At 44.5% G+C, this 21,922-nt stretch overlaps 1 protein-coding gene across 1 annotated transcript in view; it reads right to left on the reverse strand.

The window, feature by feature from the left end:
• Positions 1-21,922, reverse strand: part of ACAP3 (ArfGAP with coiled-coil, ankyrin repeat and PH domains 3) — a 73,370-nt gene that overhangs the window by 25,072 nt on the left and 26,376 nt on the right. Inside the window, exons 2-8 of the mRNA XM_066334134.1 lie at positions 10,159-10,216; positions 7,452-7,571; positions 6,270-6,323; positions 3,667-3,725; positions 2,322-2,505; positions 1,413-1,457; positions 207-302 (exon numbers count right to left, since the gene is read on the reverse strand). Coding sequence (XP_066190231.1) covers positions 207-302; positions 1,413-1,457; positions 2,322-2,505; positions 3,667-3,725; positions 6,270-6,323; positions 7,452-7,571; positions 10,159-10,216 — 616 coding nt within the window. The remainder of the gene's footprint in view (positions 1-206; positions 303-1,412; positions 1,458-2,321; positions 2,506-3,666; positions 3,726-6,269; positions 6,324-7,451; positions 7,572-10,158; positions 10,217-21,922) is intronic.

Below are 21,922 nucleotides of genomic sequence, written 5' to 3' on the forward strand. Positions count from 1 at the left end.
GTCCCTGTCCCCATGTCCCCCTGCCCCTATCCCCATCCCCATGTCCCCATTCCCATCCCCTGTCCTGTCCCCTGTCCCATCTCCTGTCCCTGTCCCCATGTCCCCATCCCCTGTCCCCATCCCCTGTCCCGGTCCCCTGTCCCCATGTCCCCTGTCCCCTGTCCCTCCATGCCCCTGTCCCCATGTCCCTGTCCCTGTCCCCTCACCTCGGTGGCCAGTTTTTTCATGTACGGCTCCAGCTGCAGCAGCAGGTCGTGGCCCTGCTGGAAGAAGGTGACCTGGGCGTGCATGAAGGACAACATCTGGGGAGAGGGACAACAGCTGGCTCAGGGACACGGCCACCGGCCCTGACAAAACCAGGGGCTGGCCCCTCCCTCTGGGCTTCTGCCAAAACATTTATCGCTTTTCTCGTTCTTTCCCCCCAAAAATTAAAATTTTTAAACTTTTATATATATAAAAAATATAAATTTTTAATATTTATTTATATATAAAATAAAGCATATATTTTATATATTTAAATATAAATACATATATTGACTTATATATATTTACTTTTTTTTAATTCTTTTTTAAATTTTATTTTATTTTTGACTTCCCCCGAGCAATTCCTCCCTTTTCTCCTTATTTCCACTTCGCTGTGGGCACAGAGTAAAAAACCCTCAGCCCTTTTTTACCAACCCAAAAAAAGGATTTTTAATTATTTTAACTTTGTTTTTATATATATTTTTAAGTATATAAATACATATAATATATATTTATATAACATATAAATATAAAAACATATATTCTACAAAATACGCAATAAATATAATAAAATTAATAGTATAATGAATTTAAAAATATATAAATAATAGGAAATAGAATTATATATAAATAAAAGAAAATACAATAAATGTAACAATATATAAAGGTATATTTATATAATCTATTTAATATATTGAATAATATATTTTCCTATATATACACACTATATATAATATATAATATATAATATAGAGATATTATATAATATGTAGTATATAATGTATAATGTATACTGTATAATATATATAATGTATAAGATAATATTATATATAATATTGTATATAACATATTATACATTTAATATATTGAATAATAGATAATTTACTTACAGTAATATATATAAATAATATAGAGCAATATCTAATATAATTTTATTTATATTATTTTCAATTTTAAAAAAATATATATTTATTTTTACTCTATTTTATTTTTTACTTTCTCCCCCTCAAAAAAAAAAAAAACAACCCCATTTGACTTTTCTCCTCCCTCCCACTTTGCCCTGAGCTCAGAAAAGGCAAAAATCCCCTCCTGCCCCCACAAAAACCCCTAAAAAATCAGAATTTTCCCCCAGAGGAACACCCGGGGCTCCTTTTTCCTCCTCCTCTTACCGCATCCAAAATCTCGAATTTCTTCTTGGCCTGCAGCACATTGATCTGTGAAAGGGGGAAAAAAAGAAGAAAAAGAAAATTTAAAACAAAAATCCAAATATTTGGATTTGGATCTCAGCACCAGCCTGAAAATTCCATTTTTTCTGTGATTTTAGGGGATAAAACCCCTACAATAACCAGTTTTATCAGCTCAGGGCTCAGAATACTCCATTTTTCTGAGCTCATGGCTCAGAAAATTCCTTTTTCTGTGATTTCTGGACACAACCCCCTGGAATATTCAGTTTTATCAGCTCAGGGTCAGAATACTCCATTTTTCTGCCATTTTTTAGGGACAAAACCCCTAGAATAATCAGTTTTATCAGCTCGTGGCTCAGAAAATTCCATTTTCCTGTGATTTTTAGGGACAAAACCCCTGGAATAACCAGTTTTATCACCTCAGGGCTCAGAAAACTCCATTTTTCTGAGCTCTTGGCTCAGAAAATTCCTTTTTCTGTGATTTCTGGACACAAACCCCCTGGAATAATCAGTTTTATCAGCTCAGGGTCAGAATACTGCATTTTTCTGCCATTTTTAGGAACAAAACCCCTGGAATAACCAGTTTTATCACCTCAGGGCTCAGAATACTCCATTTTCCTGAGCTGGTGGCTCAGAATATTCCATTTTTCTGCCATTTTTTAGGGACAAAACCCATAGAATAATCAGTTTTATCAGCTCATGGCTCAGAATACTCCATTCTTCTGAGCTCATGGCTCAGAAAATTCCTTTTTCTGTGATTTCTGGACACAACCCCCCTGGAATAACCAGTTTTATCAACTCAAGGGTCCGAATATCCCATTTTCCTGAGCTCGTGACTCAAAAAATTCCATTTTTTTTGGTGACTTTTGGGGACGAACCCCCAGATCCCCCCACCTGCAGCACGTAGTCCAGGGCCAGGTGTCGGAAGCATTTCCTGGCGATGCTCAGGGTGCCCGTGGCCTCCTCCACCTCGTGGGGTTTGTGCCGCGGCGCCTGGGCGTTCTTCACCAGCGAGATCTCCATGTCCTCACGCACCTTGTCGAACTGCTTCTTGGTCTCCTTGAACTTCCTCACGTCGCTGCGGGCACGGGAGTGGGGAGAGATGGGGGGAGATGGGGTTAGAATTGGGACAGATTGGGTTAAAATGGGGAGAAACGGGGAGAAGAGGGGAGAAATGGGGAGAAATGGGGAGAAATGGGGAGAAATGGGGAGAAATGGGGAGAAATGGGGAGAAATGGGGAGAAATGGGGAGAAATGGGGAGAAATGGGGAGAAATCGGGAGAAATCGGGTTAGAATTGGGACAGATTGGGTTAAAATGGGGAGATATTGGGTTAAAAATGGGGAGAAATGGGGGAGAAATGGGGAGAGATGGGGTTAAAATGGGGAAGAAATTGGGGAAGAAATTGGGGAAGAAATTGGGGAAGAAATTGGGGAAGAAATTGGGGAAGAAATCAGGTTAAAATGGGGGAGAGATGGGGAAGAAATCAGGTTGAAATGGGGGAGAAATGGGGGAGAGATGGGGGAGAGATGGGGGAGAGATGGGGGAGAGATGGGGGAGAGATAATTGGGGAAGAAATTGGGGAAGAAATTGGGGAAGAAATCGGGTTAAAATGGGGGAGAAACGGGGGAGAAACGGGGGAGAAACGGGGGAGAAACGGGGGAGAAACGGGGGAGAAATTGGGTTAAAATGAGGAAAATGGGGAGAAATTGGGTTAAAACGGGTTAGATTGGGGAGAAATGGGGTTAAAATGGGGAGAAACGGAGAGAATTGGGGAGAATTGGGGAGAAATGGGGAGAAATGATGTTAAAACAGGGTTGGGTTGGGATTAAAATGGGGAAAATGGGGAGAAATGGGGAGGAATTGGGTTAAAATGAGGAGAAATTTGGAGAAACAGGGAGAATTGGGTAGAAAATGGGAGAAATGGGGTGATATTGGGTTAAATCGGGTTTAAATGGGTTAAAATGGGGAGAAATTGGGGAGAATTGGGTTAAAATCAGGAGAAATGAGGGTTAGGAGGACGAGAATAAAACAGGTGCCAGCAGAATCCCACCCCAGCTTCACTCAAGTCTTCTTTAGGGGGCTCTTAGAGGAAGATGCTTTGATTTTATTATTATTATTATTAAATTTATTTTTAATTCTTTTGGGGTTTATTTCTTCCCCAGGCGGGATGGGAAAGTTCAGGCAGCTGGAAAAGCAAAGGGAAAAAAAAAAAAGAGAAATCCTAAATAAAAACTCACTCCTTGACAAAATTGTGCAGCTGCTGCCGGACCGACCTCTGCGCCTGGTCAAAGAGGATCTGGAAGAGAAAAAAAGGGGGAAAAATATCAATTATTGTGGGAAAAGATGCCAAAAATTCAATTATTTTGATGAAAGGGGAGAAATTTCAATTATTTTGAAGAAGGGGGAAAAATTTCAATTATTTTGAAGAAAGGGGAAAATTTCAATTATTTTGAAGAAGAGGGGGGAAATTTCAATTATTTTGAAGAAAGGTGGAAAATTATTAATTATTTTGAAGAAAAGGGGGAAATTCCTGCCTGGAATGGGCCTGGGATTCCTGCCTGGAATCAGGAGCTCCACAATTCCAGAAGGAGAAATCCTGGAATTAATTCCTGCCTGGAATTCCTGCCTGGAATCGGGAGCTCCACAATTCCAGAAGGAAAAATGCTGGAAATCCTGGAATTCCTGCCTGGGATGTTCCTGGAATTCTTGTCTGGAATTCCTGGATGGATGGAATGCTCCTGGAATTCCTGGATGGATGGAATGTTCCTGGAATTCCTGTCTGGATGGAATGTTCCTGGAATTCCTGCCTGGATCCCCGATGCCGGCAGAGGTCAGCACTGGCTTCGCCAGGAAATTCAGGAAATTCAGGAAATTGAGGAAATTGAGGAAATTCCTTCTCCTCCTGCCCACCAACACCTCGGGACAGCCCCGGGCCTTTTCTGCCCTGGATCAGCTCCATGGCATGGGACAGGAATTATCTGTATTGATATTATTTATATTGATATTATTTATATGGCTGGATTCATAGATTTGTATATATTTGTATTTTTGTATGGGTTTTATGTAGGTATCTTTATATTTACTTGTATTTGTATTTATATTTACATTTATATATACAGTTACATTTATATTTACTAGTGTTTATAGTTATTTGTATTCATATTTACATTTACATTTATATTTACTAGTGTTTATAGTTATTTGTATTCATATTTACATTTACATTTATATTTACTAGTGTTTATAGTTATTTGTATTTATATTTACAGTTACATTTATATTTTATATATTTTATATTTCCTTTCCCCCGATGTTAAGGGGAAATTAATGGGGAAATTAACGGGGAAATTAACGGGGAAATTCATTAAAGGGGGGAAATTCATTAAAGGGGGGGAAATTCATTAAAGGGGGGGAAATTCATTAAAGGGGGGGAAATTCATTAAAGGGGGGGAAATTAAAGGGAAATCAATGGGAAATAAAAGGGGGAATTAAAGGGAAATAACGGGAAATAAAAGGGGAATCAATGGGAAATAAAAGGGGGGAAATTAACGGGGAAATAAAAGGGAGAATTAAAGGGAAATAATGGGGAATTAAAGGGAAATAAAAGGGAAATCAACGGGAAATAAAAGGGGGAATTAAAGGGAAATAACGGGGAATTAAAGGGAAATCAACGGGAAATAAAAGGGGGAATTAAAGGGAAATAATGGGAAATAAAAGGGAAATAAAAGGGGGAATTTAAAGGGGAATTAACGGGGAATTCCTGCCCCGTGAGAGGCTGGCGGTGCCGGCTGCAGCTTTTCCTGCAGCGGTTTTGGTGCATTTCAGCCTGACGGGGTCTGACAGCGCAGACAAAAGTGGGTCAGGCTGGAACAGCCCGGGTGTGATGGGAGCAGAAAGGGGCAGGGAGGGAAAGAGGGGTGGAAAGGATTATGGAAAGAAAAATAATAAAGGGGGGAAATTAAAGGGGGAAATAAAAGGGGGGAAATATAAAAGGGGGGAAATATAAAAGGGGGGAAATATAAAAGGGGGGAAATATAAAAGGGGGGAAATATAAAAGGGGGGAAATATAAAAGGGGGGAAATATAAAAGGGGGGAAATATAAAAGGGGGGAAATATAAAAGGGGGGAAATATAAAAGGGGGGAAATATAAAAGGGGGGAAATATAAAAGGGGGGAAATATAAAAGGGGGGAAATATAAAAGGGGGGAAATATAAAAGGGGGGAAATATAAAGGGGGGAAATATAAAAGGGGGGAAATATAAAAGGGGGGAAATATAAAAGGGGGGAAATATAAAAGGGGGGAAATATAAAAGGGGGGAAATATAAAAGGGAAAAAAGAAAAAATAAAGGGGAAATAAAAAGGAAAAATAAAGGGAAAAAAGGGGGAAAGGGGGGAAAGGGGGGAAAGGGGGGGAAGGGGATAAAATAGAGGGGAGGAAAAATAGACAAAAAAATAGACAAAAAATAGACCAAAAAAATAGACCAAAAAAATAGACCAAAAAAATAGACCAAAAAAATAGACCAAAAAAATAGACCAAAAAAATAGACAAAAAAATAGACAAAAAAATAGACAAAAAAATAGACAAAAAAATAGACAAAAAAAATAGACAAAAAAAATAGACAAAAAAAAATAGACAAAAAAAAATAGACAAAAAAAAATAGACAAAAAAAAATAGACAAAAAATAGACAAAAAATAGACAAAAAATAGACAAAAAATAGACAAAAAATAGACAAAAAATAATCCTCTCCCCTTCCTTCACAAAGGGGTTTGTCGCCCTTGCAGGACCCCTCCTGGTGACAAGCACAGGGGACACCAACACCTCCAGCCCCAGCTCCTCACCATGTGATAGTTGATCATTTCCTGCAGGCTGTCCCCGAATTTATCCAGGCACTCCTGCAAAAATTAACAGAAATTAATTAACAGAGGCTGAGGAAGGCTCAGAGGAGTCACTTGGGAGGAAATTTGAGCCTTTGGAGAGTTTCTCTGTGAGCCCAGAGCTGAGATCCAGGAGTGGGCACCTCCCAAATCCTCACTGAGCCGCCTTCCAACGACCCCAGAGCCGGGCTTTCCTCAGGCCTGGAGCTGCCTGGAGTTAGCAGGCAGTCTGTGTCCCCAAAAATACCAAATGTCATCTGGAATGGGATCCCAAAGCCACCAAATCTCATCTGAAATGGATCTCTGACCTTCCAGCCTGGAGTTATCAAACATTCTGTATCCCCAAAATATCAAATCTCGTCTGAAGTGAGTCTCTGAGTGATCCGCAAACACCAAATCTCATCTGAAGTGGATCTTACTGTGACCTTCCAGGAGTTGGCAGACACTCTGTATGCCAGAACCACCAAATCTCATTTGGGGTGGATCTCTGAGTTAGCAGACACTTTCTGCATGTCCTCAAACACCAAATCTCATTTGAAGTGAATTTCTGAGTTATCAGACACTTTCTGTATCCCCCCAAACACCAAATCTCGTCTGAAGCGGCTGCTGAAGCAGCGTGAGGGGCTCGGATCTGTGATCCACTCCCAGCAGGAGGGATCTGAGCATCCTCCAGCCCTTCCTGAGCCAGGAACAGGGATCTGAGCATCCTCCAGCCCTTCCTGAGCCAGGGACAGGGATCTGAGCATCCTCCAGCCTTCCTGAGCCAGGAACAGGGATCTGAGCATCCTCCAGCCCTTCCTGAGCCAGGGAAAGAGATCTGAGCATCCTCCAGTCCTCTTTGTGCCAGGAGCAGGAATTTGAGCATCCTCCAGCCCATCCTGAGCCAGGACCAGAGATCTGAGCAGCCCCCAGCCCTCTTTGTGCCAGGAGCAAGAATTTGAGCATCTTCCAGCCTTCCTCAAGCCAGGAACAGGGATCTGAGGAACCCCAAGCCCTCTTTGTGCCAGGAGCAGGAATTTGAGCAGCCCCCAGCCCTCTTTGTGCCAGGGACAGGACTTTGAGGAGCCCCCAAAGCCCTGCCCGTGCTCCCCAACTCCCTGAGCACCCCCAGAGCCCCCCCGGCTCCCCCGGAGCCCCCCGACTCACGGAGATCATCTCGTCCTTCTTGCACTGCTGCGCCAGGTCCCGCACGCCGCTGACAAAGTGTTTGTTGGTGGTGATGTAAACCTTGCCGGCCTCGATCATGCCACTGCACAGCTTCACCAGCTGCGGGACACGGGACATGGGCATGGGGACACGGGGACACAGGACATGGGCATGGGGACAGGGGGACATCGGCATGGGGACACCGGGACAGGGACATGGGAACAGGGGGACATGGGCATGGGGACAGGGGGACACCAGGACATGGGCATGGGGACACCGGGACAGGGACATGGGGACAGGGGGACACGGGACATGGGGACACCGGGATATGGGGACATTGGCATGGGGACATGGGGACACCGGGACACAGGGACAGGGGGACACGGGGACACCGGCACATGGGCATGGGGACACGGGAACACCACAAGATGGGGACAATAGGGACACGGGGACATGGGGACAGAGACATGGGAACATGGGCATGGGGACAGGGATACAGGGACAATGGGGACAGGGATATGGGGACATGGGCATGAGGATAGGGACACAGGGACACCGGGACATGGGGACAATGGGGACATGGGGACAATGGGGACAGGGACATGGGGACACACGCATGTGGAGACATGGGGATATAGGTAAAGAGACAGGGACATGGGACACCAGGACATAGACATGGGGACACAGGGACACAGGCATGGGGACACGGGGACAGAAACATGGGGACACAGACAGGGACACGGGCTCAGCACTGGCTGGAACCAGCGGGATCTGTCCCACAGCCACCCCAGGGCTTTGGGACAGGTGTGTTCCCATTCCCAGCCCAGGATGGGGATAAAATTCCCAGCCCAGGACAGGGATCCCAATCCCAGCCCAGCCCAGGACAGGGATAAAAATCTGACCCTGGAGTTTGTTCTGTTCCCGCAGCCCTGAGCCTTTGGGGTCTGGTTTGGGATTTGTTTTGGGGTTTGTTCTGTTCCTGCAGCCCCGAGGCTCTGGGGTCTGGTTTGGGGTTTGCTCTGTTCCCGCAGCCCCGAGGCTCTGGGGTCTGGTTTGGGGTTGGGGTTTGTTCTGTTCCCGCAGCCCCGAGGCTCTGGGGTCTGGTTTGGGGTTGGGGTTTGTTCTGTTCCCGCAGCCCCGAGGCTCTGGGGTCTGGTTTGGGCTCTGCACACTGCAGACCGAGCTCTGTAAACAGCTGAGGAGATCAGAGTGCAGAAATACAAATGTCTGGGGTCACACGTGGCCCGTCTGCCCCTCCAGCCCTGCCCCACGCCTCCCCCGGCCCCACAGCCCCGAGGTTCGGGTTTCCTCCCCCAAACGCTGGGGAGGAAAGCAAACAGCTGCAGCTGCTGCCACATCTGGAGCCCAGACTGCACTTGGGGTTTGGATGGAGCCTCTGGAAAGGAATTCCAGCCTCTCCTGCAACGTGGCAGCCTCCAGAGCACCTCTGCAAACAAAGGCTGTGTCCCCAGCAGCTCAGGAGCCCAACCCCATGCCCTGACCCCAATCCCATACCCCAATTCCATTCCCAAACCCAAATCCCACTCCCAGACCCCAATCCCATTTCCAGACCTCATTCCCAGACCCCAATCCTATGCCCTGACCCCAATCCCATGCCCCGACCCCAATCCCATACCCCAATCCCATTCCCAAACCCAAATCCCACTCCCTGACCCCAATCCCATTTCCAGACCTCATTCCCAGACCCCAATCCTATGCCCTGACCCCAATCCCATTCCCAGACCCTGACCCAAATTCCAGACCCCAATCTCATGCCCCGAACCCGATCCCATGCCCCAATCCCATTCCCAGACCCCATTCCTGGACCCCAATCCCATTCCTAGATCCCAATCCCAGACCCCATTCCCAATCCCAGACCCTGACCCCAATACCAATCCCAGACCCCATTCCCAAGGGACCAGCGGAAACGGGACAAACGCTGGGAAGCCTTTGGCCGAGTCCCCGTTTTCCTCTGCCCTTCCAGAGGTGACCAAAGGGAACAATGCCCAACCCGAGTGCCCAGGGAAGGGCAGAGCAGGGCCAGCCCAGCCCCGGCAGCTCCTTGGGACCCACATTCCCACCTGGAAAAGGTGGGATGGCCTCACCCCAAACCAGACCCCAAAACAGACCCCAAAACAGACCCCAGAGCTTTGGGGTCAGAACAAACCCCAAAACAGACCCCAAAGCCTTGGGATTAGAACAGACCCCAAAACAGACCCCAGAGCTTTGGGATCAGAACAGACCCCAAAACAGACCCCAAAACAGACCCCAAAACAGACCCCAAAACAGACCCCAAAACAGACCCCAGAGCTTTGGGGTCAGAACAAACCCCAAACCTGACTCCAAAGTTTTGGGGCTGCAGGAACAGAACAAACCCCAAACCAGACCCCAAACCAGACCCCAAAGCCTCGGGGCTGCAGGAACAGAACAAACCCCAATCCCCAGTGTCACCAAGGGGGTGCCGAGGGGACAGCCAGCACCGGAGGGAGTCCCCAAGGCCGTGTCACCCCTTTGGGAGCCAGGAGCAGGACAAAAGCAGGACCTGGCTGGAGCTCCTGCCCCAGCTCCGAGGGGACAACCTGGGGACAACCTCAACGTCAGCTGAACACCTGGGAACGGGCTGGGATTTTGGGGACACCTGCAGGGACCCTGTCCCCGAGCTGGGGCTCCACCAGAGGTCCCCTGAGGCCACCTGAGGCCACCTCACCTTGTCCAGCTTGGCCTCGATCTCCACCACATCCGTCTCCACCTCATCGATGGTGGCCCTGCGTGGGAACAGAGAGGAGACAACCCTTAATTAGCAAAGGGAAGGTTAATTGATGGCTGGTGATGGTCGGGGGAGGGGCTGGGAAGGGGTGAGGGAGGACCAGAGGGGTGAGGGCAGTGTGCATGGGAGGAGGGACTCGTTATTCCCATTTATTATTCCCACTTTCTTGTTATTCCCACTCATTATTCCTTCTCGTTATTCCCATTTTCTCATTATTCCCACTTATTATTCCCATTTTCTTGTTATTCCCACTCATTATTCCCATTTTCTTGTTATTCCCACTCATTATTCTCACTTGATATTCTCACTCGTTATTCCCATTTTCTCATTATTCCCACTCATTATTCCCAATTTCTTGTTATTCCCACTCATTATTCCCATTTTCTCGTTATTCCCACTCATTATTCCCATTTTCTCGTTATTCCCACTCATTATTCCCATTTTCTCCTTATTCCCACTCGGGTGTTTCCTGCCTGGAAAGACTCCCGGGGGCTGAATGGCTCAGGAGAAGGTTCCAGAATGAATTCCAGGCAGGAATTTATTCCTGGAGGAAGAGGCTGAGGTGACTCCACCGCGGAGAAGTTCAGGTGGGCTGAGGAGACACACCCACCCCCAGCACACTCAATTAACGGCGTCCTTCCGTTAATTAACAGCAGTGCTAATTGCTCCACCCCTGCCCACCAGGAATTCCCCAAATTCTGAGTTTGAGTCTTCTCAATTTCAAATCCTCTCAGAGCAGCCCCTGGACACCAAAAGGTTCCTCCACACAGCGGGGATTTTCCTTGGATGGGAATAAATCCACTCCAGGGTTCAGGGACTAAATCCTCTCCAGGATTCAGGGAAATAAATCCTCTACGGGGAATGAATCCTCTCCAGGATTTAGGGGAATAAATCCTGTCCAGGATCTGGGGAATAAATCCTCTCCAGGGAATAAATCCACTCCAGGAAATAAATCTTCTCCAGGATACAGGGGAATAAATCCTGTCCAGGGTTTGGGGATTAAATCCTGTCCAGGGTTCAGGGAATAAATCCTCTGCAGAGTTCTGGGATTAAATCCTCTCCAGGATTCAAGGATTAAATCCTCTCCAGGATCTGGGGAATAAATCCTCTCCAGGGAAAAAATCCTCTCCAGGATTTAGGGGAATAAATCCACTCCAGGACCTGGGGAATAAATCCTGTCCAGGGAATAAATCCTGTCCAGGATCTGGGGATTAAATCCCGTCCAAGGTTCTGGGATTAAATCCTCTCCAGGGTTCAGGGAATAAATCCTCTCCAGGATTTGGGGAATAAATCCTCTCCAGGATTCAGTGAAGGAATAAATCCTCTGCAGGGTTCAGGGAATAAATCCTCTCCAGGATTTAGGGAATAAATCCTCTCCAGGGAATAAATCCTGTTCAGGGATTAAATCCTGTCCAAGGTTCTGGGATTAAATCCTCTGCAGGGTTCAGGGAATAAATCCTCTCCAGTATTCAGGGGAATAAATCCTCTCCAGGATTTAGGGAATAAATCCTCTCCAGGGATTAAATCCTGTCCAGGGAATAAATCCTCTCCAGTATTCAGGGGAATAAATCCTCTGCAGGGTTCAGGGAATAAATCCTCTCCAGTATTCAGGGGAATAAATCCTCTCCAGGGTTCAGGGAATAAATCCTCTTCAGGATTTAGGGGAATAAATCCACTCCAGGATCTGGAGAATAAATCCTCTCCAGGGAATAAATCCTGTCCAGGGAATAAATCCTGTCCAGGATCTGGGGATTAAATCCTCTCCCGGATTCAGGGGAATAAATCCTCTCCAGGGAATAAATCCTGTCCAGGATCTGGGGATTAAATCCTCTCCCGGATTCAGGGGAATAAATCCTCTCCAGAATTCAAGGATTAAATCCTCTCCAGGGTTCAGTGGAGGAACAAATCCTCAGCAGGGCTGGGGGATCCTTTCCCCGCCACGTCCCAGATGTGACGGCCAGGAGCTGTCAGCGCCCAGCCGCAGAGGTCACGGGCCTTTTCCTCTCAGGAGAACACGAACGTGACATCAGGCCCTGGCAGGAGGCATTCCCAGCCTCGGGAATGTGGTGATGGAATCATTTTTTTTTGGGATATCAGAGTCCTGCAGAGCCGTGCAAACCTGAGCACTCGGAGGCTGAATTTTTAAAATTTATTTTTTTTTTACCTCCCTGCACCGAGGATTTGAAATGTAAATTTTATTCGGGGTGTTCCTTAGGTTTGTGGGATGGGGATTTCCAAAGGTTGGCTCCTGGAATTTTTTCCACATGGGGTTTGGGGTGGAAAAATATAATAATAACCAAAAAAACAAAACCCAAATGCTGAGGGTGTGGCAGCTGCAGGGATGGGATTTTGGGATTTGGAGGCACAGGAACTGCTCCTGCTCCCAGGAAAAGGACAGGACAGCCCCAATCCAAAGGGAACAGGAAAATTCCTGCAGGAACCAGCAGGATTTGTGCTCATTCTGACGCTCCAGGAATATTCTCCAGTGAAAATAAAATAAAAAAAGCACTGGGTTGTCCCTTTTTTTCCCTCCAGAATCACCAAACTCCTGCAAATTCCCCAGAAAATAAAACCCATTGTCACCCAAATGCCCAGAGCTGTGACACCATCGATCTGCCACCACCACCAGCCTTGGGAAAACACAGCCCAAAAAAAAAAAAAAAAGGGGATAAAAAATAAAAATAAACTGACTTTTCCATGGAATAATTCAGGAGCTGCCTCCCACACGGCTGCGCCCGGGGGGGACAAAGCTTTTGGAGAGAAAAAGAATCATTTCAAAGGATCTTTTCAAGGTTTTTTTGTTTGTTTTTTCCCCTCTCTCTCTCAGCTATTTTTGTTTCCACACTCTGGGGCTCGTGTTGCCTTCACGCTCCCGCTGCCAGATTCGATTTTTCCGCTCGAGCTGCCCACAGCTGGGCACAAAATCCGGCTGGGGAAAGGGGAAAAGATGGTTTTTTCTGTCAGAAAGGGTTATTTGACCTCGTGCTGTCGACACCTGGGTGAGGAGTTCTTAAAAAAAAATAAAATAAATCCCATTCCAGCAGGAATTCAGAAGGGAATAAATTCCACTGGGTGAGCAGAGCTCTGGGACCTTGTTCTATTAATACCTGAGTGAGGAATTCCTAAAAAAACCTCATTTCATCAGGAATTCAGAGAGGAATAAATTCCACTGGATGAGCAGAGCTTTGGAACCTGATGCTGTCAACACCTGAGCGAGGAATTCCTAAAAATCTCCTTTCTGCAGGAATTCAGAGGGGAATAAAATCCTCTGGGTGAGCAAAACTTTGGTCCCTCATTTTGTCAACAGCTGAATGAGGAATTCCTTAAAAAAAAAAAAAAAAAAAAAAAAAAAAAAAAAAACAACCCTTATTTTATTTTTTTTATTTTTTTTTATTTTATTTTATTTATTTTTTTTTTATTTTATTTTTGTTAATTTATTTTTATTTTATTTTATTCTATTTCATTTTATTTTAATTTAATTTAATTTAATTTAATTTAATTTTTTATTTGATTTTATATTATTTTTTTTTTATATTTGATTTCATTTTAACCCCCAAAAAGCCACCCAGGCAAACCCACAAGAAGCCGACTCATCCCTCCAGCAGGAAGCGCTTGGGATGAGGCCAGGGATTGTTTTTCCTCCCCTTCCTGCTGCAAAAAAAAAAAAAACCCCAAAAACCCAAAAAGGAGCTTGGCAGAGCTTCAGCAGGAAGAGCAGAACATCAGGAAATGTGCAGGGCACGGAGCCAGCGCACAGCTCCAGCTGCTGCCCGGCCACTGGGAGTGAATTTTCCATTTATTCCGGGTGAAAAGGATCCGGTTCTGGGCGGGATGGGATCCCTGCAGCTGCGAGAGGCTGAGCTGAGCATCCCTCAGCGCTGCTGGGGTCTGCTGTGGGGCAGAAAGGCCGGGGGCTGTGTGGGGTGGGCAAGGCTGGGGGGCACCTGGGGGCTCCCAGTCCTGCTGGAACGGGATTTTTTAGGATTTCCTCACTCGGGGGTTGGCAGAATGAAGCTGCGAAGTTTTGGTGAGCCACAGGAGTTTATTCCCCTCTGAATTCCTGCAAAAATGAGATTTTTAGGAATTCCTCACTCAGCTGTTGGCAGAATGAGGTCCTAAATTTTTGCTCCCTCAGTGGGGTTTATTCCTCTCTGGATTCCTGCTGGAATGGGATTTTTTAGGAATTCCTCACTCAGCTGTTGGCAGAACGAAGCTGATAAGTTTTGCTCACCCAGAGGAGTTTATTCCCCTCTGAATTCCTGCAGAAAGGAGATTTTTAGGAATTCCTCACTCAGCTGTTGACAGAATGAGGGACCAAAGCTCTGCTCACCCAGAGGGTTTATTCCTCTCTGGATTCCTGCTGGAACGGGGGTTGGTTTAGGAATTCCTCACTCGGGGGTTGGCAGAATGAAGCTGCGAAGTTTTGGTGAGCCAGAGGAGTTTATTCCCCTCTCAATTCCTGCAGAAAAGGAGATTTTTAGGAATTCCTCACTCAGCTGTTAACAGAATGAAGTTCCAAAGCTCTGCTTGCCCAGAGGAGTTTATTCCCCTCTGAATTCCTGCAGAAAGGAGATTTTTAGGAATTCCTCACTCAGGTGTTGGCAGAATGAGGTCCCAAAGTTTTGCTCACCCAGTGGAGTTTATTCCCCTCTGAATTCCTGATGGAATGAGATTTTTTAGGAATTCCTCACTCAGGTGTTAACAGAATGAAGTCCCAAAGCTCTGCTCACCCAGAGGAGTTTATTCCCCTCTGGATTCCTGCTGGAATGGGATTTTTTAGGAATTCCTCACTCAGGTGTTGGCAGAATGAAGCTGATAAGTTTTGGTCAGCCAGAGGAGTGTATTCCCCTCTGAATTCCTGCAAAAATGAGATTTTTAGGAATTCCTCACTCAGCTGTTGACAGAATGAAGTTCCAAAGCTCTGCTTGCCCAGAGGAGTTTATTCCCCTCTGAATTCCTGCAGAAAAGGAGATTTTTAGGAATTCCTCACTCAGCTGTTGGCAGAATGAGGTCCTAAATTTTTGCTCCCTCAGTGGGGTTTATTTCCCTCTGGCTTCCTGCTGGAATGGGATTTTTTAGGAATTCCTCCTCATTCAGGTGTTGGCAGAACGAAGCTGGTAAGTTTTGGTGAGCCAGAGGGGTTTATTCCCCTCTGAATTCCTGCAGAAAGGAGATTTTTAGGAATTCCTCACTCAGGTGTTGGCAGAATGAGGTCGCAAATTTTTGGTCACTCAGTGGGGTTTATTCCTCTCTGGATTCCTGCTGGAATGGGATTTTTTAGGAATTCCTCACTCGGCTGTTGGCAGAACGAAGCTGATAAGTTTTGCTCACCCAGAGGAGTTTATTCCCCTCTGAATTCCTGCAGAAAGGAGATTTTTAGGAATTCCTCATTCAGGTGTTGGCAGAATGAGGGACCAAAGCTCTGCTCACCCAGAGGGTTTATTCCTCTCTGGATTCCTGCTGGAATGGGATTTTTTAGGAATTCCTCCTCATTCAGGTGTTGGCAGAACGAAGCTGGTAAGTTTTGGTGAGCCAGAGGGGTTTATTCCCCTCTGAATTCCTGCAGAAAGGAGATTTTTAGGAATTCCTCACTCAGCTGTTAACAGAATGAAGTCCCAAAGCTCTGCTTGCCCAGAGGAGTTTATTCCTCTCTGGATTCCTGCAGAAAAGGAGATTTTTAGGAATTCCTCACTCAGCTGTTGGCAGAATGAGGTCGCAAATTTTTGCTCACCCAGTGGAATTTATTTCCCTCTGAATTCCTGCTGGAATGGGGGTTTTTTTATTAATTCCTCATTCAGGTGTTAACAGAATTAGGGACTAAAGTTTTGCTCACCCAGAGGAGTTTATTCCTCTCTGGATTCCTGCAGAAAGGAGATTTTTAGGAATTCCTCACTCCATTCCTCACTGCTTTCAGATGGATCACAAATCAGGAGCGTCACAATCAGAGCAGAGCTTTGGAACCTCGTGCTGTCAACGTCTGAGTGAGGAATTCCTAAAAATCCCCTTTCTGCAGGAATTCAGAGGGGAATAAACCCCACTGGGTGAGCAAAAATTTGATCCCTCATTCTGTCAACAGCTGAGTGAGGAATTCCTGAAAAAACCCCATTCCAGCATGAATCCAGAGGGGAATAAAATCCACTGGGGGAGGAAAAATTAGAGACCCTCCTTCTGTCAACAGCTGAGTCAGGAATTCCTTAAAAAAAAAATCTCCTTTCTGCAGGAATTCAGAGGCGAATAAAACCCTCTGGGTGAGCAAAACTTGGGAACCTCATTCTGTCAACAGCTGAGTGAGGAATTCCTAAAAAATCCCATTCCAGCAGGAATTCAGAGGGGAATAAATCCCTCTGGCTCAGCAGAGCTTTGGAACCTTGTTCTGTCAACATCTGAGTGAATAATTCCTAAAATTCCCCTTTCTGCAGGAATTCAGAGGGGAATAACCCCTTTGGGCGAATAAAACTTTGATACCTCATTCTGTCAACACCTGAGTCAGGAATGCCTAAAAAAAAAATTCCCCGTTCCAGCAGGAATTCAGAGGGGAATAAACCCCACTGGGTGAGCAAAAATTTGTGACCTCCTTCTGTCAACAGCTGAGTGAGGAATTCCTGAAAAATCCCCATTCCAGCAGGAATTCAGAGGGGAATAAAATCCACTGGGGGAGGAAAAATTAGAGACCCTCCTTCTGTCAACAGCTGAGTCAGGAATTCCTTAAAAAAAATCTCCTTTCTGCAGGAATTCAGAGGGGAATAAACCCCACTGGGTGAACAAAACTTGGGAACCTCATTCTGTCAACACCTGAGTGAGGAATTCCTAAAAAATCCCATTCCAGCAGGAATTCAGAGGGGAATAAATCCCTCTGGCTCAGCAGAGCTTTGGAACCTTGTTCTGTCAACATTTGAGTGAATAATTCCTAAAAATCCCCTTTCTGCAGGAATTCAGAGGGGAATAACCCCTTTGGGCGAATAAAACTTTGATATCTCATTCTGTCAACAGCTGAGTCAGGAATTCCAAAAAAAAAAATCCCATCCCAGCAGGAATTGGGAGAGGAATAACCCCTCTCAGGAAGGACTGTGGGATGCAGGGAAATTCCCAATCCTTGCCTCGCAGTTTTCCCCGCCCCAGGAACATCTGGCAGCGCCAGGGCAAGGCGCAGTGAGCCTGAGCAGGTTGGAAAGGAACCTCTGGAATGTTCAGATCCCATTAAAAAATAAAATAAAAATGGTATTTATTCCTCCGGCCCTGGAGCAGCTGAACCCGACTCCGGGGGAATTCCAGGGCACGGGGAAGTTTCCGTGGGGGTTTCCAGGGGTCGGGAGAGGAGATGGGAATTCCTGGAGTTTCAGCAGCCCCTCTGTGCCCCATTAGCGCTGTTAATGACGGAGAGTAATTAATCCTTCCCCCGCTGTCAGGAGGGCAAAATGCTCCGAGGTGGGAGCTGTGGGTGTGTCAATATTATCATTATTATTATTAATATCATATAGGGTTATAATATCACTATTGTTATTTTGACGTTATTATTATTATTATTATTATTATATTATATTGTTATTATTATTGCTATTATTATTTTGATATTATTATTATTAATAATATTATTATCATTATTGTTATTCTGACTGATTTCTGCTCGGAACAGAGGGAAATCGAGCTCTGCACTATTATTATTATTATTATTATTATTATTATTATTATTATTATTATTATCTGACCCATTTCTGCCCAGAACACAGCAAAAACCAGCTCTGCATCATCCTCATCATCATCATTATTATTATTATTATTATTATTATTATTATTTTCTGACCGATTTCTGCTTGGGAAAGAGTAAAATCGAACTCTGTATCATTATTACTATTACTACTACTACTACTACTATTATTATTATTATTACTATTACTATTTTCTGACCCATTTCTGCCCAGAACACAACAAAACCCAGCTCTGCATCATCATCATCATCATTATTATTATTATTATTATTATTATTATTATTACTATTATTACTATTACTATTATTCTGCCCCATTTCTGCCCAGAACACAACAAAACCCAGCTCTGCCCGCAATAAAAAGGGAGATTTGGCACCAACCCGGAGCATTTCCTCATTTCCAGCTCCGTCCCCCAGCACCAGCAGCAGCCTGCCGAGGGCCCTGACGGTGCCAACTGCCTCCAAATTCAAATTAATTCAATCTTTTCCTTTAAGGGAAAAAGGAGGATGAATTTGGGGGTTTTGAAGCTCCACCTCCGTGTCTTTGTCTCCTGCCAGGCGCAGTTCGGGGAGGTAAAACGAGGTGAAAGCCACTCCGGGGAGTTTTTAGGTCTCCCTTGAGGTTTTTTAGGTCGTTTTGAATTATTTATGAACGTTCCTAAACGCTGATCTGAGAGCTCGTGAGCCCTCTGGTATCCACAGTTCCTTTTCCTTTCTATTCCCATTTTCCTCCCCCATTTTCCTTTCCTTTCCCATTTTCCTTCCCCCTTTTTCTTCCCTTTTCCCTTCACCATTTTCCCTTTCCCCTTTTCCCTTTCCCATTTATTTTCCTTCCCCATTTACCTTCCCCATTTTCCTCTCCCATTTCCCTTGACCATTTTCCTTTCCCATTTATTTTCTTTTCCCATTTTCCCTTTCCCCTTTTCCTTCCTCATTTATTCTCCTCTCCCCTTTATTTTCCTCTCCCATTTTCCTTCACCATTTTCCTTTCCCCTTTTCCCTTTCCCCTTTCCCATTTTCCTTTCCCATTGATTTTCCTTTCCCATTTCATTTCCTTTTCCCATTTTCCCTTCCCCTTTTCCTGTCCCTTTTCCTGTCCCCTTTTCCTCCCCCATTTTTCTCTCCCATTTCCCTTCACCATTTTCCTTTCTCATTTATTTTCCTTTCCCTTTTTCCCTTTCCCCTTTCCCATTTTCCCTTTCCCATTTATTTTTTCCCATTTTCCCTTTCCCCTTTTCCTTTCCCATTTCATTTTCCTATCCCGTTTTCCTTTCCCCTTTTCCCTTCTCCTTTTCCTCTCCCCTTTTCCTCCATTTTCCTTTTCCCATTTATTTTCCTTTCCCATTTATTTTCCTCTCCCCTTTTCCCATTTTCCCTTTCCCCTTTTCCTTTCCCCATTTATTCTCCTCTCCCCTTTATTTTCCTCTCCCATTTTCCTTTCCCCTTTTCCCTTTTCCCTTTCCCCTTTCCCATTTTCCTTTCCCATTGATTTTCCTCTCCCATTTCCCTTCACCATTTTCCTTTCCCATTGATTTTCCTTTCCCTTTTTCCCTTTCCCCTTTCCTATTTTCACTGTCCCATTTCTTTTCTTTTCCCATTTTCTTTTCCCATTTTCCCTTTCCCATTGATTTTCTTTTCCCATTTCCCTTTATTTTCCTTTCCCCATTTATTCTCCTCTCCCATTTCCCTTTTTTGTCCCTTCCCATCCCGCCCCCGGGAGCGTCCCCATGACAACGGCTCCACGGTGACAATCTCCATGGTAACCCCATCCTGCTGAATCCCACGGATTTATTTTCATTTATTTTCATTTATTTTCATTTTTTTAAATTTTTTTTCCCCTCCTGGGAACAGCCCGGGATTTCTCAGAGCTCAGCCACAGGTGAGCGAGGGCGAGGAGCAGAAATTCGGGATATAATTCGGACTTTAAAGGGAGGAGAAGCTGGGAATTGTCATTAAAAATGACAATTTTTTTAATTGTCAGCTGGGAAAAAAAGAGGATTTGGGAAGGGAATTCCTGGCTCAGAGGACCCAAATCTCCCAGAAAACCTGGATGGAGCTGGGAATGTTCCCTCATGGCTCAGGGGAGGAATTAAAGCACAAAATGCGGCTCAACTTGAACCCCAAAGAGAAATAAATTCCCCTGGGCCCGGTTTTAACCTGGATTCCTGCTGGAAAAGTCAAGTTAAAATTGGGGAAAAAAGGGTTTTTTCTGCTTTTGCCAATGCCCACACGAGGGCACAGCCCTGTCCCCAAAATGCCACCAGTCACCCCTTCCAAACCATCCCAATTTCCAATCAAAGCAATTAATCCTGATCAATCCGATTTCTAATCCAATCAATCCAATTTCTAATCTAATCGAATCAATTCTGATCAATCCGATTTCTAATCTAATCAATCCAATTTCTAACCTAATCAACCCAATTTCTAATCTAATCTAATCAATTCTGATCAATCCAATTTCTAACCTAATCAACCCAATTTCTAATCTAATCAATCCGATTTCTAATCTAATCTAATCAATTCTGATCAATCCAATTTCTAACCTAATCAATCCGATTTCTAATCTAATCAATCCGATTTCTAACCTAATCAACCCAATTTCTAATCTAATCTAATCTAATCTAATCAATTCTGATCAATCCAATTTCTAACCTAATCAATCCGATTTCTAATCTAAACTAATCCATCCCCCATCACATCCCCAGCAATCCCAAGCTCCTCATCCCCTTCAGAACCTGGATTTAAATTTCAACAGAAAAAAAAAAAAAAAAAAAAAAAAAAAAAAAAAAAAAAACAAAAAAACAAAAAACAAAAAAAACACCAGGAAAAACGGATTAAAACTCATTCTGTGACTTCAATAATGCTGAAATTCCGTTTCCGGAGCAGCAAATTCTGAATTAAGGGATACCCTGAGCTGGAAGGGAGCCCCAAATACCGAGTTCTCCAAGGTGATAAATCAGAAATTTCTCCAATTAGGAAATTTTTGGTTCCCCCTGAAGTTACTGGTGGAGCTCAAAGAGCAACGAGAAAAAAAGATTAAAAAAATTAAAAAAAAAAAAAGAGAATAATGTCAAAAGGGGCACGTGGCTGTGCAGCAATGGGAAAATCGGGATTTAGCACCCAGGAGGTGAAATCCTGCATTTCCCACCCTTGGGAAAAGGTCTGGGAATCTGGGATTCCTGATCCTGCTGCTCCTTCCTCTTGCCAAATCCTTGAGCAAGTTGAGATTCCTGGGAAAAAGCAGGAATCCCCCATCATTTATCCCATTTATCCCATTTATCCCATTTATCCCATTTATCCCATTTATCCCTGTCCCCAGCTCCTGCCTCTGGCTGTGCAGCAATTGGGAAAATTGGGATTTAGCACCAGGGGGGTGAAATCCTGCTTTTTCCCACCCTTGGGAAATAAATCCAGCCCTTTATCAAATCACAGACCCCCACAAGGGACAAATCCAACCCTGCAGGGCCTGGACACTGATCTCCTTCCAAATTAGAGGACGTCAGCAGGGGATTAAACGGGATTTTAATTCAAAAACCAAATCAGCTGGATGCAAAACAGGGACAGCGGTGAGGTTAAAAACAAAAAAAAAACCCAAAAAACAAAACAAAACTACACCAAAAAAAAAAAAAAAAAAAAAAAAAACCACAAAAAAACCAAACCCAAAAAAACCCCAAAAAAACCCCAAAAAAACCAACAACCAAAAAAACCAACCAAACAAACAAAATAAAAAAACACCCACAAAAAAAAAACCCCAAACAAACCAAAAAAAAAAAAGCAAAAAAAACATAAACCAAAAAAAAAAACACAAAAAAACCCCCAAAAAACTCTGTGAATTCCACAGGAAAAACAGTTTGGGATTAAAAAACAAACAAAAAAAAATTTAAAAAAACCTCCCACCACTGGCAGGAAAAAAAAAAAACCAAAAACCACAACTTCTGAGAAAAGCCAACCAAGAGGAGGACTGTGTTTAGTCTGGGATGTTATTCCTGGGGTGGAGGC

The sequence above is a fragment of the Sylvia atricapilla genome, chromosome 22, assembly GCF_009819655.1.
Source record: "Sylvia atricapilla isolate bSylAtr1 chromosome 22, bSylAtr1.pri, whole genome shotgun sequence".
In the NCBI taxonomy this organism is placed as follows: Eukaryota; Metazoa; Chordata; class Aves; order Passeriformes; family Sylviidae; genus Sylvia; species Sylvia atricapilla.